Source organism: Astyanax mexicanus, chromosome 18, assembly GCF_023375975.1.
Source record: "Astyanax mexicanus isolate ESR-SI-001 chromosome 18, AstMex3_surface, whole genome shotgun sequence".
Taxonomy (NCBI): domain Eukaryota; kingdom Metazoa; phylum Chordata; class Actinopteri; order Characiformes; family Acestrorhamphidae; genus Astyanax; species Astyanax mexicanus.
In genome coordinates this window covers 29,011,330-29,030,220 of record NC_064425.1, presented here as the reverse complement: position 1 = coordinate 29,030,220, position 18,891 = coordinate 29,011,330, and the positions used below count along the sequence as shown (strand labels likewise).

General features: G+C 39.9%; 1 protein-coding gene across 1 annotated transcript in view; it reads left to right on the top strand.

Moving 5' to 3' along the window:
* The window catches only part of nlk2 (nemo-like kinase, type 2), a 133,178-nt gene that overhangs the window by 81,480 nt on the left and 32,807 nt on the right, over positions 1 to 18,891 (top strand). Inside the window, exons 4-6 of the mRNA XM_007237175.4 lie at positions 9,583 to 9,689; positions 13,601 to 13,686; positions 18,297 to 18,506. Of these exons, the coding sequence (XP_007237237.2) occupies positions 9,583 to 9,689; positions 13,601 to 13,686; positions 18,297 to 18,506 (403 nt within the window). The remainder of the gene's footprint in view (positions 1 to 9,582; positions 9,690 to 13,600; positions 13,687 to 18,296; positions 18,507 to 18,891) is intronic.

Sequence of the window (18,891 nt, the reverse complement as noted above, 5' to 3'; positions counted from 1 at the left end):
GGGGTATGATGGCCAATGAGCTGAAGCAGCTAGGCATGCAGGGTTTAATTAATGAAAACACAGTAGCAGCAGTTTTACTTCTTCCCCTCAGGCCCTATGAGCGGGTCAATTAGCAGCCAGCAAAGCTGCGAAGTCGGCCCTCGCGCTCCTGCAGCCGCCGCACACTCTACACCTACTACAACCGCTCTATTGTGAGAGCACATTCACCAGAGCTACGCTCAGCCCTATCACTCTCTATGTCCCTCTGTGGTGCGAGGACCACCTCATGCTTGGTGTCTGTTATCTTGTGCAGCACTAATGAGGAACTCTCTCTCTCTCTCTCTCTCTCTCTCTCTCTCTCTGACTTATCTGAATGCATTCTATGAAAGAAAAATGCATTCAGATATGTTAAATTACAGGGAATCATCAGTCAGTCCTTATCAATTAATTAATGCAGCCAGAATACAATATAATGCCCCCAATCCTCACATAGTTGGCTATCAATAAACATTAATAAAACTCTATACGCCTGGCTTTAACATATGATTTGTATCCAGATAAAGTATCTTTATATTTAGGAGGCTCTGTAACACCATGGAGACAAAACATGCTTCTCTCATTAATATACGCAAGAAAAAAAATTCTTAAGGGTGTATTCACACTAGGCATCGTTCAGTTAATTAGTGCTAGTTCTGCCTCCTCCCCACTCCCCCGCTGACCTGCATTCACACTACGTTTAAACAATCCGTGCCTGAGCACGCTTAAGTCATTACTGACAGCTCAGTCGGCTTGCAGGTGTTGTGTCTAATTCAAACACCCCCGCAATGAAAAGCACCCTCTCCCTGGAGTGCATCTTCTTGCTAAAAGTGAAGATAATCTGCCTTAACTTATGCTAATAATTATGTAATATAATGCCGAAATACTCTTATGCATTTGCACTTGTCTAACTGTATCCCAACATGGAAATTGCATTCAGATTACATTTGTATTAAAGTGCCGGTCCATACATTTGGTGAGAAGGTGTAAAGGTTGCTAAAAAGTACTTTCAAACCGTGCGTTGTGGTGCAGCTTCTTTTTTTTTTTAAGTGAACGAATCTGGCGATTTTAAGTGAGAATTCTGTTGTGCTCTAATTTAGCTTGCCAGTTCACTTTAGTTCTACATCTGCTTTTTCTTTGTTTAAACATTGCATAAATGAGCAGAGGAAGAGCAATTTTGCTGTTCTGATTTCTCTTCATGTTGGCAGTAGCTCTTGCATCAGCGTCATTAGCAGCACTATGGTTGCACTTGTAATCAGAAAAGGTTCTGGGACCTTCATGACACCCTGTTTTTAGAATTAATGTATCTGGCTTCGCAGAGATTGTATCAATAATACACTGATGCATTAATTATAATAGTTTTTTTTCTTCTTGCCAGGCAGAGATAAAACAAGCTTGCATACAGTAAAAAAATGGATAATCCAAAGTCGTGGTCAAAAACAGGCACTTTCAAAAACAAAAACAAAAAAAAACTATACAAGGTGAAGTAAATATACCAAGAATGGGGAAACTCTTTTATCTGGACTGCAATTAAAAAAACAGGAGGACCAGTGAGTTTTTAGGCTTTCTCAGTCACATGACATCGCGTTCAGTAGCTCCTCCATTTCCACTCACTGTTGTGTTTACGTGGATTTCCAGGGAAACGTGTGTCCAAAGTGTAATGATGATGGGTGGCAGTGGACGAACAGCTATTAAATTGCTATTAAAAGCGAGGTGACGAAACTCAGAGATGTGTGTTCGGACGTGCCTACATTTACTGTAGGACCACAGAGTTCAGTGAAAAACAGTAGGTAATTCAGCCTGTAATTTTCTAAGAGGACGTCTGACAAAAACACATACATGGAGGGATAGAACCAGTCAAATACTTGCCGAGAGTAAGTGAAGTGAAGTGAAGTGAAAAAGGGTATATATAGTGTGTTAAACAGGTGAGGTCAATATTCAGGTGAGGTGTGATCAGTAATGTTTGGGGTGATGTCAGTGTGAGATGCAGAGATCGGCACCAGATATAGCACTGAGGAATACTATTGCTTTCAATTGCTTAAAGTGTGTTTGAGATGTGTCTTTAACTACCTTCCATTGTGGTTTGAGTGTGTTTAGATCTTTACCAGCTGGTCTGTAAAGTGCGGCCCTACCGCTCTTTTCCCTAGCAAAAAAAGTAAGACATGAACAAGTCTGGACTTTTTTTTAACAGTTTGTTTAAACATGTGTGCTCACCCAAGCAAGTGAGCAACGATTTATACTTGACTGATATGTTTAAAAGACAGTTTTTGATCTGATCTCGGCTTCATCTGTGTTTCAATGACTTTTGTTCAGACTTCACACTTTGGTCTGAGCCAAAATAGTATTTGTCTTGGTGTCTTGAAGGTTACCTGTTGTGCAAGAAAGTAACATCTCTTGATCTACATTAAAATTACAATTAAAATCATAGAAGGTATTAATAACCAGTTACAGTTCACAGTGCAGCATCTGAATAGAATTGTTTTTGCTGCTCACACATTTTGCCAGTCGGTACAACTTTAATGGAAGCTAAATTGAGAGGCCATGATACTGGTTTCTATCCTACCTATCCCATGACATATGGCATTTTATGTCCGTGCATTAAATTAAATGCCTTATTATCAGTTCCACTTTCATTTTCCGGTTTTGGATTTAGTTTTATTCTGTTTTCTTTGCTGTTGCTCAAACCTTTTATTATTTTGGGCTTTTTTTGCTGTATTTAGTACTAGTGCTTATTTAGTTCCATCACTTTTTTTTTTTTTCATTTTTGGTACCACTTTAAAATAAGACTACCTTTATAAAGGGTTTATAAATGGTTTACAATTAGTTTATTAATGGTTATTAATTAGGTTGTAAATGCCTTAAAAATCATTAATTATCAGTTATAACACATAATTAGAAAGGGCAACAATATAGGTGGCTGTGGGTTCACTATTCGGCAAACAACAGGTCAATTTTGCCCCTTCTACGTGTGTGTTATAACTGATTATTAATGATTTGTAAGGAATTTACAACCTAATTAGTTACCATTAATAAATAATAAACTAATTGTAAACATTTATAAACCCTTTATAAAGGTAGTCTTATTTTAAAGTGGTACCTAATTTTCAGCTTGACTGTTGCTTGATTAATAACATAATCAGTAGTGATCACTCTAGTTAAGTCATTTTTTGAGTATCAGTGCTTATATTTAACCTTCAGGCCACTCCTCCCCCGGCTGGTGTGTGGTTTGTGCGGTAGGTCTTGTGAGCAGGTGGATGGCTGCTGTTTTTCCATGTAATTGTTGTGGGAACTGAATAGTGGGAAAGCTCCTCTTCCCCCGTTTAGATCTCATCTGTCGGTTAGTCATTTCTGAGAGGGGGGGAGCGAGGGGCCCAGACCGCAGGTGACTCTCTGCCCACATTCGACCTGGGTTAGTTGGCATGGCGACCGCTGCGACGAGGCGCCAGGGAGCGCTTGTGCAGGGGTTCGGGGAGAGGGGGGTTACGCTAATTTAGGGTAGGAGTGTCAGGGGCCGTGAGGAACTGGCACTTTTAAACACGCAGGAGCCGTACTGCTGCCTCCAGATCCACTCCACTGGTCGCACATGTGTGTGCCAGTGTGAGTGTGTGTGTGTGTGTGTGTGTGTGTGTGTGTGTGTTCCTGTGTTTGCGAGCGTTAACTCCCCCGAGCAGAGCGGCTCAGAGGACGTGCAGTTTGCATTTCAGCAAGCCGCTCAAGCTTGGCTGTCATTTGCATGGGGCTAATTGTGTTAGATACGTGACAAAAGCCCTCTGTTGTGCAGCGTGGCGGGACTGACTCATCCCGTAACTCTCTGCGGAGCCGCTGAGCACTGCTCATCTCCGTCATACACACGTACTTATGTGTGCGTGTGCACTTACAGTACATTGCACATTTAATCTGTGTTTCAGCCATGACACTGCAGAAGTGCAGGAGCTGTTTAGGTGTTTGTTAACAGATTCTTTCAAAATCAAAGGCATTAAACAAATGTATAAATGAATAAATAAAGTTATACAGCTCTGGGAAAAAAATAAGAGACCTCTTAAATATGATGAGTTTCTTTGATTTTACCAAATTGAAAACCTCTGGAACATAATCAAGAGGAAGATGGATGATCACAAGCCATCAAACCAAACTGAACTGCTTGATTTTTTTAGTTACCTAAAAACAGTGTGTAAGACTGGTGGAGGAGAACATGCCAAGATGCATGAAAACTGCATCTTGGCATCTTGGCATTAAAATCCAGGGTTATTCCACCAAATCCATGTTCATTTTACTCAAATATATACCTATGAATAGCAAATTGATTCAGAATCTGAAGTAGTCTCTTAATTGTGCACTTATCCGCACACACTTTGGTAAGAAGCGACAGCCAATCGCGCACAGCATGCTCTTAGTGTATACTCACACTAGGCAATCTTGATTGACTTGTGTGATTGCTCCGAACCGTGCCCTGGTCTGCTTGAAGAGGTGGGTCAAAGCATGGTGTACTTGGATTCGAGGACAGTACGCATGCGTCGCGAGCTCGTACGGAACAAGATGCGTATTGAATTTGGCACAACACCAGCAAGCCCACTGATCAGTGAGTAATCATTTAAGTGTGCAACGGGGAACGACTTGTTTAAACGCAGTATGAGTGCAGGCCAGATTCACAAATATTGAGCTTCTGCTGCATGTCTGTAATTTTGAGGTCTGGATACAGTACGAAGATGATAACAGTACAGCATGTGCAGTAGTTATGCAAAATAGATCATTATAACTGCATAACAAGTCTGAGACCGAGTCTAGCTGGTTCTTGCAGTGCTGCAGGTATGGCTCATACTGATCGGTGGTGTTTTCCTCTTTAAATATGGTACAAGGTGTTCTGGCTGCTGCTGTTGGGAGGGGAGAACATTTCAAAGAGGGGGAAGGAAAAGGGTCGTGGGATCTTTAAGCCCACCCTCTGTACACAAACACAAATACATAATCTAATCCATACTTTGGATTAATCCCTTAAAAAGTCAAGGATTTGTGCTGAAAAGTCTGGAGTTGTGCGAGCGAGAATTAAACATTTCTTAATGTACATTATTTGTATTTGGCATCTGATTGACTCTATTTGTATGTATTAAACAGTATGGCCAAAAGTATTGTGTTCATGCTGCTTTTGTTGGAGTAACTGTTAGGCCTGTCAGAATAACTACATTATCGACTTATCGTTCAATAAATGAAGTTCAATAAAGAGAGACACAGACACAGGGAGAGAATTAACTCAAAACGTACCTTTATTCAGAAAAATGCCTTCCATTAACACATAAAACTTACTTAAGGAAACATAATAACAGCCCAATACAGCTCTAGTTGTCTAAATTTAGTGTTTTAGGTTCATGTTCCCTCAGCCTTCCATTCACAATCAGCGTATCTGAAGTGAAGGCTAAGGGAAGGGTGTTTATGCCGGTTCAATGCGGACCAGCTGGGACCAACCGGGGCTGCACGTCATAGTGTTGGGCAGACCTAGGTTCCCCTGCCTGTGCACTTCGCAAAGTTTGGTGCGGTTCCAAAATCAGGTGTGTGAACAGGAACGGAAAGTTTATTGTCTTTAAAAGGGTTAATTCCTTTATCATGTTATAATTTTATTAGTTCCATATTAGTGGTCTTAAAAAAATTGCCAACATGCCATGTTTATTGCAATAATTTCTGGGACAAAATATCGTTCACAAAAAATTGTTATTGTGACGGGCGTAGTCACTGTCTCTACTGTCCAGAAAAGCCTTTTTGTACTTGATTTTGAGTGTTGCTGTGTCAAGATTTAATTGCATCCATTAACAATGGTCTTACAACATTGGAAAAATTACCATCCCACCTCATTCCCAGCTTTCTTATTTATGCCCAAAGTATTGTATAGGGCAGCATTATTTTAGAGAAAATACAGTAAGTAGGTCTACTGCAAACAGCGTTTACTAACTTTTATTTATACATATATGGTTATTTATAACCATCCTACTAATCTAATCCATTGGCCTCTAGCTTTTTACACAACATACATTTTATTTTTCATATTCTACCATTTTTTCCATCATTTTCTTACTTGGTATGGTTTAAATCTTCCTCAAATCCCTTTTTTTAATTTTAATGATATGCCACCTACACAAGCCTGAGAACCCTGCTGCACTGCTCCAGTAAAGTAACCTTGTTTCGCCGAACAATAACCAAGGGACATTTTCCAATAAATGTCAAGGGACAAGATTCAGCCACTTCAGTTCATTCCACTCATCCCACCTGGCAATATCTGCTAAACCCGCTGAGACTGCCTTCATTCTGCAGACAGTGAAGGAGCCAGAGAGTAGAGAGCAGGATAAAGTTCTGAATGGAAAACTACCCGTGTATTCCTGCGTCTCCGGGCTGCTCTCTCTCTCTCTGTAGCTTAATTAAGATGAGTGCTGGCACGTACGAGAGAGGATGTGTCAGAAAATAAACTTGTCCTCTACAGAAGAAACACCTCGCATGCAGTGTGTAGGCCTGTGGGAAGACACTGTGAGTCAAACACAGAAACACACTTGCATGAACATCATCTTCCTCACCCACACGCTGGTGTCATTTTTTATTTTTTTTGCACTCTATACTTGTTTTTTTCTTGGTAAATGGCTGTTAAGTTAAGAATCAAGAGTTGAAACATTTAGACCCATTCAACCCATTCATGGCATTGGACGAACACACACACACACACACACACACACATTCATGACGTAGTGAACACCCATCATTAGTGAATTACCCCTAGCGCAGTCACTTTAGCAGTTGGGGAGAGGTACTGAAATGTATTATTATTGTGACCACCTAGCAATCACTTAGAAACACAAATGCAACTAGATGAGATATCTAGCAATATTATATCAACTACATAGCAACATCATGGGTGCTTGTTGAAAAACCACAGCAACCACCTAGCCATGACATGACAACCACATATCAGCCACTTACCAACACCATAGAAGCCATATAGGATACAATGGCAACCGTTTAGAAACACTATGGCAGCCAATTGGAAAGCCATAACTATCACTTACCAGCACTGTATTAACCACCAGAGATGCCATAGTAACAACCTATCAACACAATAGCAACCATTTCACAACTTCACTTAGTAACACCAAAAGAATCACCTGTGATTTCATGGCAACCGCTTAGCATCACCATATAAACTGCATGGTATACCACAACAACTCACCATATCTCACAACACCATAGCACACACCTAACAGCCACTTAACAACACCATAGCAACCAAATTAAAGACCATAAAAAAACTGTTGAAAACTGTTTATTTGGGTGAGTAAAGTGCTTTTGTTGACTTACTGTAAGCTTAGATTCCTGAATTTCTGCGGCACTAAGGCTGGAACATTAGCATAAGCGGCAGTTGATGCTAATGCTGCTCCAGCAGTGCTAGCCGGGGTTAAGAGCAGGCCACAGGCTCATAAGACTCACCTCTGAACTGGGAAATTAGCGGTTAGTGGTCCTGAGGATCGAACCTATGACCTTCTGGTCCAAAGCCCACCTCTGTAACCATAAGGCCATGGCTGCCCAGACACTCTAAAGCAAGCAGAGAGACAGTCTTGCATTAATATCATCATTTTCTTAACCTTTCTCCAAAAGTTGTGCAATTTTTTTTTACACACTAAACTGTGTGTGCAGAACATATCTTTAGGGTTTTTATTTTGTAGGGCTTTTGTAGAAAGACTGTGTACGAGTGTGAGTGTGTGTGTGTGTGTGTGTGCAGCTGTTTGCACTTGCATGTTTGTGTCTCTTCTACAGGCAGACGATCGATCAGGCTAGCTGCTCACTTGGCTCTAATGCTCTAATCATTTTTTTTTTCAGAAACACACTCACACACACAAATACTGAATGAACGCCATTCTGCTGACCGGGCAGTGTGTGTACATAACCACGCTCTTAGATGATGCCATGCAAATGCAGTGTATTAGCTGTATCAGTCCTCCAGCCGGGTGCGTTCTTTTACTGCTCCTCTTCCCCCAGCTGAAACTGAAAGCCTGAGCTGAAGTGAAACAGCAGCAGCTGGAGTGAAACTGGGCCTGTTTTCTATGTGTGTGTGTGTGTGTGTGTGTTTAGAGAGGCAGTAGTACAGTAAGTGTGTTAGAGAGGCCTCCTACGCCTCTCTCTGTCTGCTTTACTTGCTGACAGCAGATGACTGCAGCTTTCATTCATTCACTGCGTTTGTACCGGCTCTGTCATCGTGCTGGGAGGTGGAGGAGAGCACACCCAACACAGCACACTGAATTTACTATATTCAGGGGACTGGACCTGCTGGTTTAGCCAATGAAAGAAAGCTGTTGGACAAGACTCCTCAAACAGCATTACAAAAGACCATCAATGGAAATGGATGTCAGTCAGGGAACTTCATTTATTTGACAATTATGGACTTGCCAAATGTCATGAAATATGAGGTTTTTAAAATGATTCATAAAGCACCTTAGAGGATGGCATGGGAAACAAGACACCTGTAATAGTTGTGAGGTGTTTGAGTTAAAGGAAGGCCTGATTCTGCATTGTGTTTACCTCAGATCTCGGACATGGGGATGACGTAACAGGTTGACTGTGTACCAATTAAACATTCAGATATTATCTATCGTTGTTAGCACTTTTTCAGGTAAGCAACATCACTAGGAACAGCATGGCAGTATGTTCCAGTGTTCTTGTGCAAATAACACATCAGTGTTATATGCTTTGCCTAGTAATTCAGAGCTAAGGAACTTAAGTAAGTAACTATAGGTTTACATAGGATCTCCGGTGGATTTCGCATTTTATAGAGACTCTAAGACTAGGTCAGTGGCTAAACTGCAATTAGCAGGGTGTTACACATTGCAAATACTGTTATTAGTGTAAATATGTCTTTATTTTAAAAGGTTTCTCCCTTCCCACTGCTCCACCGGACTAAAACAACGCTTTACCGGATCACCACCACCTTTTTTCAACTCTAGCCAATGCAGCATCACTATGAAACCAATGCACTCAGAGGAAAGTGCCAGATACCCAGCTCTGATACCTCAACCAACAGAAACCCTGGTGTTACCCAGCATCAAAACAGGATTGATGAGGGGAGATAGTACCATCTCCCCACCCAGAGAGAGCATGGCCAAATTGTGCTCTCTCAGACTCCAGCTGCTGATGGACAGTTTTTAAAAAGCAGCATGAGTTCTGTTTCATGTATCCAGGTTTCATCAGGTTGACAAACATTTGAGACCCCACTTCACCTGGCACAACATGTCACTCCCTGCTGACACTGTGTGACAGAGTGTTGATGGAAGGTGTGATGGAATACTTCATGAGTGTTTCTAGTCTGAAGGGTCTATATGTTTTGATCTGATGTGTACATGATCTTGCATTTTGTGAAGGAGGCTGGAAATGAGCATCTCCATCATCTCCCTCATCTCTCTCTCTCTCAGTCTAATTCCTGTACGGCTCTCTGCCAGCCTCTCTGCTCTCAGCTAACTCCCTCCTGATGGTGTGTGTGTGTGTGTGAAGTTCATGCTGTTATTTTTGGCACTGTGGTTTTCCTTAATGAAGCTGTCTCTCTAGCTATGTGGTGACAGAACTGATGCAGAGTGACCTGCATAAAATCATCGTGTCTCCTCAGCCCCTCAGCTCCGACCACGTCAAAGTCTTTCTCTACCAGATCCTACGAGGTAAGTCTTTTACTTGCATGCGCTCACACACACTTACACACAAACACACACACACTTATGTCTGTTGTCTCTTATTGACATTTGTGATCTGCTCCTATAAATATAACTTGAAAACACTCTGCCTGAACCTGATCTGACTCATATGTTCAGGTCTGGATTCCAACTGTAAGATGAATCATAGTTTTAATGCATTACCTGAATGCAGCAACAGAGGGAGCTCCTCACGCTGCAGACTGTGATCATGTAACATAATAAAAGACTGGAGGCAGAGTGAGGTAGAGGTTCACAGTGAACATTTACACCAAACTACTTGAGAAAATGAGTGCAACCAACAACAACCTGTTTTTACCTTTGGTGCTACCATTGGCGTAGAAACCTGGGGGAATGGGTGTCCCACCCAATATCAGAAACAGGTGGATTTGTCCCCCCGAAAAATAATTCTGCAGAACTGGGGCGTCGCCAGGAGAGAATCGTTTTGCTCAGCTCAGCTGTATTATTAATGAGGAGACAGAACGCTGTGTAAATGGGAAATCTCTTAGCGCCATTCACGGAGCCGGTTTAGGGAGAAAGTTCCACCTCTCAGGAGGAACAGCCAATCAGCACGCTGGGTTTGTGGAGCACAGAATTTTTCCAGTCAGGTTTTAAGAAGCAGTAAAGTCACTCTACTGAAGTGCAGCGTTATACAGAGATTTCAGTGAAGTTTCTACAGCACCAAGGCTGGAGTAGTATTAGCATTTTATCCCCTAATTGTGCTAAGTGCTATCTTTTTTGCAGTTCAGAGGTAGTTCAGAGAGTATTATCAGCCTGTAGCCTGCTCCTAACCCTGGCTGGAGCAACATTAGCATTATCCACTCACCGTGCTAAGCGCTACCTCCTTTGCTACTCAGAAGTGAATATATTGGAGTGTAGCCTGCCCATTATCATGTAAACCAAGCTATGTGGGTCGAACCACTAGTTTATATCTCCTGGCTTACAGGTACACTCAGGGTTTCTCTGTGTAGAGCTGTTGGGTGGCATTAGCCACTAATGCTAATGCTGCTTCACCTAGCCTTAGTGGAAATCTGGTAATCTAAGTTTACTGGAAATAAACGGAAGTGCTTTACTCACCCCAATAAACAGTTTTCAGGAACCCTTATGTGCCTTAAAGTGCAAAAAATACGGTAAACCCAATCATCTAACAGTTTGATCTGCACCTTTAAATATAATTTGAGAACACTCTATCTGTTCTTGATCTGACCCATATGTTCAGGTCTGGGTCCAACTGTAGGATGAACCATATTTCTATTGTTATCACATGTGAGGTTTCACAATAAACACAAAATGACAACTCCACATAGCAGGAAAAGTCCTTTTTAGCTTTTAAAAGTGAAAGTAAAAGGTAAAAAATAAAGTATTCAGCTCATCACTAACAGACACCTGTAGATCCAAATCTGTCCAAATCTGTTGTGTGTTTTTGTGTTTACCAGATCCTCTGAGCTAGATACACTTAGACTAACACAGTCACAAATCCATCTCAAAGCCTTACTTAATCAGATAAGACACACACACACACAGTCACCTGTGACCATGTCACAGTGTTTCTCAGAATGTGTGAGGTCAGACTCACATGTGCACAAACACCCACATGCACAAACTCTCTCTAACTGTATAAAAAAAAGTCATGCATAAATACCGTAAATCATACAAACACACACACACACACACTCATTGTTTAAGCAAAGATCAACACCACACTGTCAAACTGATTGACTTTAAAAATAAAATAAGGGACCACTTAAGGTTCTAAATCAGTTTCTCTGATTTTGCGTAGTATAAGTATGTTTGAGTAAAATAAACATTGTTGTTTTATTCTATAAACTACAGACAACATTTCTCCCAAACTCCAAATAAAAATATTGTAATTTAGAGCATTTATTTGCAGAAAATGAGAAATGGCAGAAAAAATAAAAAAAGATGCAGAGCTTTCAGACCTCAAATATGCAAAAAAACAAGTTCATATTCATAAAGTTTTAAGAGTTCAGAAATCAATATTTGCTTTTTTAATCACAGTTTTCACGCATCTTGACATGTTCTCCTCCACCAGTCTCACACTGCTTTTGGATAACTTTATGCCACTCCTGGTGCAAAGATTCAAGCAGTTCAGTTTGGTTTGATGGCTTGTGATCATCCATCTTCCTCTTGATTATATTCCAGAGGTTTTCAATTTGGTAAAATCAAAGAAACATATTATTTTTAAGTGGTCTCTTATTTTATTTAATTTTTTTCAGAGCTGTATAATATTATGTGAAATTGTGCCCAACCAGCATACAATTCAGTTGTTGAATTGTCTATGAATTCATACACATAATCTGTATAATCTGTGATTTAATGTCGTTTACAATGAAACATATACATGAACAGAATCACCTTAAAAAACATATTAAAATAGACTGCTGTTTCAAACATGTCCTCAATTAAATACAGTGGCTTGCAAAATGTATTAATACCCCTTGTACACATTTTGTCACCTTACAATCATAAACCTCAATGTATTAAATCTGTGTGTGGTGGAAAAGTAACACTGCGCATCCCCCTAAACACACCATCCCCTCTGTGAAACATGGTGGTGGCAGCATCATGCTCTGGGGATGCTTTTCTTCAGCAGGGACAGGAAGCTGGTCAACCTTGATGGGAAGATGGATGGAACTAAATACAGGGTAATACTGTATGAAACCATGTTGAAGGCAACAAAAGACTTGACACTGGAAAAGAGATTGACCTTCCAGCAAGACAATGACCCTAAACATACAGCCAGAGCTACAGTGGAATGGTTTAGATCAAAGAATATTCATGTGTTAGAATGACCCAGTCAAAGTCCTGCTGTTTACAGAAGTTCTCCATCCAACCTGGCTGAGATTAAACTATTTTGCAAAGAAGAATGGGCAAAAATCTCAGTTGGTAGAGACATTAACAGCATACCCCAAAAATAGGTATTTTAGGGGGTCTGAATACTTTTGAACACATCAAACCTGATGAATAGGCCTACATAGAGAGTTTAGAAGTGGTAGCTCTGTGGATGATTCTGGACTTTTTCTGGACATGTTCTCCATCTGTGACATTTGTAACAACATATCGTGTAGATTACCATATTTTTAGACTATAAGGAGCACTTGAAATCCTTTAATTTTCCCAAAAATAGACAGTGCGCCTTATAATCGGGTGTGTCTTGAATTAATTCTACCTGTCAGATGTTAAGGAGCAGAAAAACGGAACTGAATTATAAGGGGGAGTTTTCACTGTTTAAAGTTTCTCCAGCACTAAGGCTAGGTGCAGCAGCATTAGCATTAGCCAGGTCCTGCAGCACTAGCTCTTTCGCTGTTTAGAGGTGAGTTTATTGGACTGTAGTTTGCATGTCTGCTGTGTTAAAACAAGCTACGTGGAACAAACCGTTAGCTGATAGCGCCCTGGGCTACCAGAACACTCAGGAATCCTCAGCCTAACGCTAACAGGTGGCAGGTTTGTCCCATTTACACAAAATTTAAGAAATCTAAGCTTACTAAATAAATGGTAGGGCTTTAATCACCCAAATAAACAGTTTTCAGGAGACAAATCTGTGTAGATTAACATCCAGTGCTCATTTAACTTTAAAATAAAATTATTTTATTTACAGAATTACAGTTTTGTTTACTTAGGTGCTTCTTCCAGCTTCCCTTATTAGAAGGGAAACATCCTTACTAGTGTCGCTTAATGTTCCTTATATTTCTTTGCGCCTTATGTATAAAAATAAACCAGAAAATAGACGTTCTTTATGTTTGTTCTAGTCATTGATCAGGTGGTATCAGTGCAGGCACTCCAGACTAACTGACCGCTAAACAAGACTATCGAATTATCTGATTTCTTTTTGTTGTCTTTTTTTCATTTTGTGTCCACAGGTTTGAAGTATCTGCACTCCGCTGGCATCCTGCACAGAGACATCAAACCTGGCAACCTCCTGGTCAACAGTAACTGTGTGCTCAAGGTTAGTCTAAAGACCGTCTCCATTCAAACACACTGACCTGAGATCAGTTGTCCTTCCCTGTCAGCGTGCATACACTCCAACTGCCCCCAGGCCAGAGCTTTACCTTCACATCCATATAACACCCACCATGTGTTTACTGTATATAGGCAGTGTAAACACGTGTGTGTGTGTGTGCGGTATGGTTGTGTCAAGGAGGAACACAATTTGTGTCATTTGTCATGTGTTTATGTTGCCCCTGGGTGGCTGCTGGTGTTACCTTTTGCTCTTTTCAAAAACACACACACACACAATCACACACACACACAAACAGTGTGTCACACTATCAAGGCTAGTGCATAATAGTGGTGTGTGTTTCTGTGCTGAGCAAGGCCTCGGTAATTTAGCCCACACTGAGGGCCAGAAACTTCAGTTAGACCAGGCCCAATATATATATATATATATATATATATATATATATATATATATATATATATATATATATATATATATATATATATATACACACACACACACACACACACACACACACACACACACACACACACACACACACACACACACACACACAAACACACAGACACACACACACACTCTGGTTCTGTGGGGTCAGGGCCCCTTTGGAATTGATTTATGTGTTCAGCTTCTGATATAAATCTTCATTCTGGTGCCTAAAGACAGATGAGTGTTTTATTATTCTACTCTCTCTCTCTCTCTCTCTCTCTCTCTCTCTCTCTCTTTCTCTCTCTTTCTTTTCTTTCTTTCTTTTACTGTAATGACAGTAATATTGACAATATAACAGTATTATCAATATGGCAACAATACAACAAATATTACAAAAAAATAAATAAATAGTAGGGAATTAACAAAGGTGTGAATTTTTAGATCTGTGTTGATCTTTTTCCTCTGGCCCCCCATTTCGTTCTCCTTCCTCTCTTCCCCATTTCTCATCTCTCTTTCTATTTTTCACTTCTTTCTCTTAATTTATCTCTTTTTCCTTTTGCTCCCCTTTAGTTCTCCCCTCTCATTTCCCTATTTCTCATCTTTCTGTTTCTCTTTCTCTCACTTTTCTTTCTCCTAATTGATCTCTTTTTCTCTTGCTCCCCTCTCTACTTTCTCTTCCCAATTTCTTATCTATTTCTCTCTCTTTCTCTCTCTCTCCAACTTCTCTTTCTCTTAATGTATATCTTTTTCCTCAGTCTCCCCTTTCATTCTCCACTTTCTCTGTTCCCCTGTTCTCATGTTTCTCTCCCTCTTTCTCGCACTCTCCAACTTCTCTTTCTTTTAATCTATCTCTCTTTTCTCACTCCCTTTTAGTTCTCCCCTCTCTTCCCTATTTATCATCTTTCTCCCTCCCTTTTCTCACTTCTCTATCTCTCTCTCCAACTTCTCTTTTCTTGAATCTGTCTCTTTTTCATCTTGCTCCCCTTTCATTCTCCACTCTTTCTAATCCAATTTCTCATCTCTTTCTCTCTCTCTTTTCTTTCCCTCTCACTTATCTTCTTCTTAATCTATCTCTCTTTTGTCCACTCTCTCTCTTCTCCATTTCTCATCTCTCTCTCTCACAATCTCTCTCTTTTTTTCTCTCTCTCTCTCACTTCTCATTCTCGTGATCTATCTCTTTGGCTTCTCATTCCCTTTCATTCTCCACCCTCTCTTCCCTATTTCTCATCTCTCTTTCTCTCTCTTTCTATCTCTTTTTCATTTCTTTCTCGTGATCCATCTCTTTTGCTTCTCGCTCCCCTTTCGTTCTCCTCTCTCTCGCTTTACCATTTCTCATATTTCTCTTTCCTTCTCTTTCTCTTGATTTATCTCTTTTGCTTCTCGATCCCCTTTAGTTCTACCCTCTCTGTCTTCCCCATTTTTCATGTCTCTTTCTCTCTCTCTCCCTCTTTCCCTCTCTCTTTCTCTCTCTCTCTCTGTGTGCGCAGTAGGTCAGGCAGCTAGAGAAATGTGCTGGAGGGGAGAGAGGGAATAGATCAGACTCTTAGGCTTCAGACAGGGAATTATTTAGCATGCATTAGCTCATTTATCCTTTAAATCCCATTTCCGGGAAGAGAAAACATTCCCCCTGCTTTAGTGGAGAGTGGCGCTCCCTCTCCGAACCTCAGAGGAGGGGTTCTGTGGGGGGTTTTGTGGGTTTCAGTGACTCTCTCACTGTCTGTCGTCTTACCAGCGGGTCTGTATCTACAGAATCTTTGGAGTCAGGGAGTGTGTTTTATGAAAGTGTGCCGTCTGAGGACAGGTTTTAATGTAGTGTCCTCATTCACACACCTAATCACTTTTTAATCCATCTAGTCTGAGAGGTGATTAACATCATCTTCTCCTCAAAATATTACCATCCTTCACTCTCTTTCACCTCTCTCACTCTCACTTTATTCTTTCCTTTTGGAATTGGAGATATTTCACTTTGATTGGCTTGACGCAACAGTTTCTGTAAATATGGGTGACTTTTACTCCCCTATTTCCCCTATAGTTACCTGTGGGATTCCTCAAGGGTCTGTTTTAGGCCCTGTTTGTGGTATATTTGCTATCCCTAGGTCTTATAATTTGGAAACACATAATTCTATTTCACCGCTATGCTGTTATTTATGGTTATAAGTGCCTTTAGTGTTTAAGGATGATTTCTTCTGCCAAGAGACTGAATATGTGTTTTTATGTGTATTTTATTTTTTATCCAATCATAACAGTTGGATCTAAGGGCAGAGTACAACATACATTTCTGCTTTTGACCACCAATTTTTGCCTTTAAATGATTCAGTACGTAGTAACAGACAAATATTTGGACACCCCTTTAAAACAGTGTTTTTGTATTAAATTAAAAAAGCACATTTCAAGAACTTTGAAAGTGACCTCAAATTCAGTTGCAAAGACCATCAAATGTGTTATGAAGAAACTTGCTCCTATCAGGACCACCCCAGGAAAGGAAGACCAAGAGTTACCTCTGTTGCACAGGATAAGTTCATCAGAATTACCAGCTTCAAAAAACGCAAGTTAACATCAGTCCAGATTAGAGCTCCTAAATGCTTTATAGAGTATTTTGGCTTATTAAAAACACTTTTAACTTATTACATGATTCCTTATGTGTCTATTCAAAGTCTGGATGACTTCAGTATTCATTTACATTATAGGAAAAATAAATATAAAACTTTACATGAGAAGGTGTGTCCCAACGTTTGACTGGTACTGTACCTTTAAACTGTTCATTAAACTTGATACTTTGTTTTTGAGAATCTATACAGTATTTCAAAACATAACGATACTTTGATATATTGATATTTTTACTACACCACTAGTGGATACCTTAAAAAATGTGGTCTAACAAGTGATTTTTAGTCATTTTTTTCTTTCATCTGAAAAATGGAGCAAATTTAGCCATCTGTGTTAGCCAAATTTTTGAGAAGAATGTGTTAACTTCACATTCTTTTTATTTTTTATTTATTTTTTTGTTGCATTTAGATTACTATATTAATTATCGGCATAATTTTTATTACAACTTAAGACATTCTTTTATCAGTTAACTTTCATTAAGAGTTGTTTTCACTGCATTGTGAATATTTGTAAGGTGTATTAACTATGCCCTTTTCATTTTTTCTAGTAAAGCACTTTGGTGCTGGTCTGTTTTTTTTTTTGTTTTTTTTTCTCTCAAATGTGCTATAAAAATACATTTAACTTATTAACGTACTTTCAGTCTTTGTCATGAGCTTCTGAGCAGTTGGCTGGGATGAAAAGCTGCGCTTTGTGAATAATGGGGAGCCAAGCACTGCGCTACACTCATCTTCTCCACCCCTCCTCCTCCTCCTCTTCTTGCTCTATTCCTGTCATTCTGTCCACTAATTTATATTTAGCTTGTCAAGGAAAAGTACTGAGTAGAATGAAGACGCTACTCACTGGTTTATTACACTATGTGCCCTTTCTAATAAATGCATTGCTACTTTACACACCTATGATGCACCCATTGATGACAGTAAAGATGTGCAAATGCATGCACACACAGACAGCATGTGTTGTGCATTAGGAAAGTTAGTGCCAATAGAATAGAACTCTCCTGGACAGATGAAAACCTTAACTATTTGACACTGAATGCAATCAAATCCTCGATTTTTGGGAAAATTAAAATATTTTAAATGCACCTTATAGTGCAAAAAAATCTGGTATTATTTTTAGTAAAACACAGTATTATATGCATAAAATTGTACCTTTTATCCAATCATAACAGTGGGATCTAAAGGCCGAGAACAACATTTTTATCTACTTTTGGCCACCAATTTTGGCCTTTAAACAATTCTATAAGTATAATTCTGTGTTTTTTTTTAGAACAAATCAGAATGTTTTATATGTTAGAATCTCGAAGTAGTGCTCTAAATTTTAGTAGAAAGACTTTCTTTACTGGACAATAGAGACACTTATTCTAATAAAAGCAGGATAAACTCTTTTCATAATAATAATTCCTTAATTCCTGAAAAAACAATGACTTTGAATGAACAGGTGTTGGAAAAAAAAAAAAACTTTTAATCCATATAATGTGAATTGTTAGCTTTTTTTTTTACCGTTTTAATTTCAGCTTCAGAATAATTGATAAAACCTGATGCAATCTTTGTTTCTTATCTCAGATCTGCGATTTTGGACTTGCTCGGGTGGAGGAGCCGGACGAGTCACGTCACATGACCCAGGAGGTGGTGACGCAGTACTACCGCGCCCCCGAGATCCTGATGGGCAGCCGCCATTACACCAACGCCATCGACATCTGGTCCGTGGGCTGCATCTTCGCCGAGCTGCTGGGCCGACGCATCCTCTTCCAGGCCCAGAGCCCCATCCAGCAGGTACTTAAACTAAACCTCAAAAGCCCTGTCCGGACTTCTTTTTTATCAAACTTCTACTCAGTGATAAAACTCTTGCATCCAGACTGCAATTGACTTTCTTGGTCACATCGCGTTCAATAGCTCCTCCATTTCCACTCACTGTTGAGTTTATGTGGATCTGCGTGGAAACGCGTGCCCAAAGTGTAATTATGGTGCGTGGCAGTGGAAAAATAGCTATTTTTTGAAATGCGAAGTGACGAAAGAAATGTTAGTCCGGATGGGACTAAAATTACTGGAGGACCACGGAGTTCAGCAAAAAACAGTAGGTAATTCAGCCTGTAATTTTCTCAGAGGACGTCTGACAAAAACACATACATGGTTGTTCCAGACGGGAAAAAAAAACACA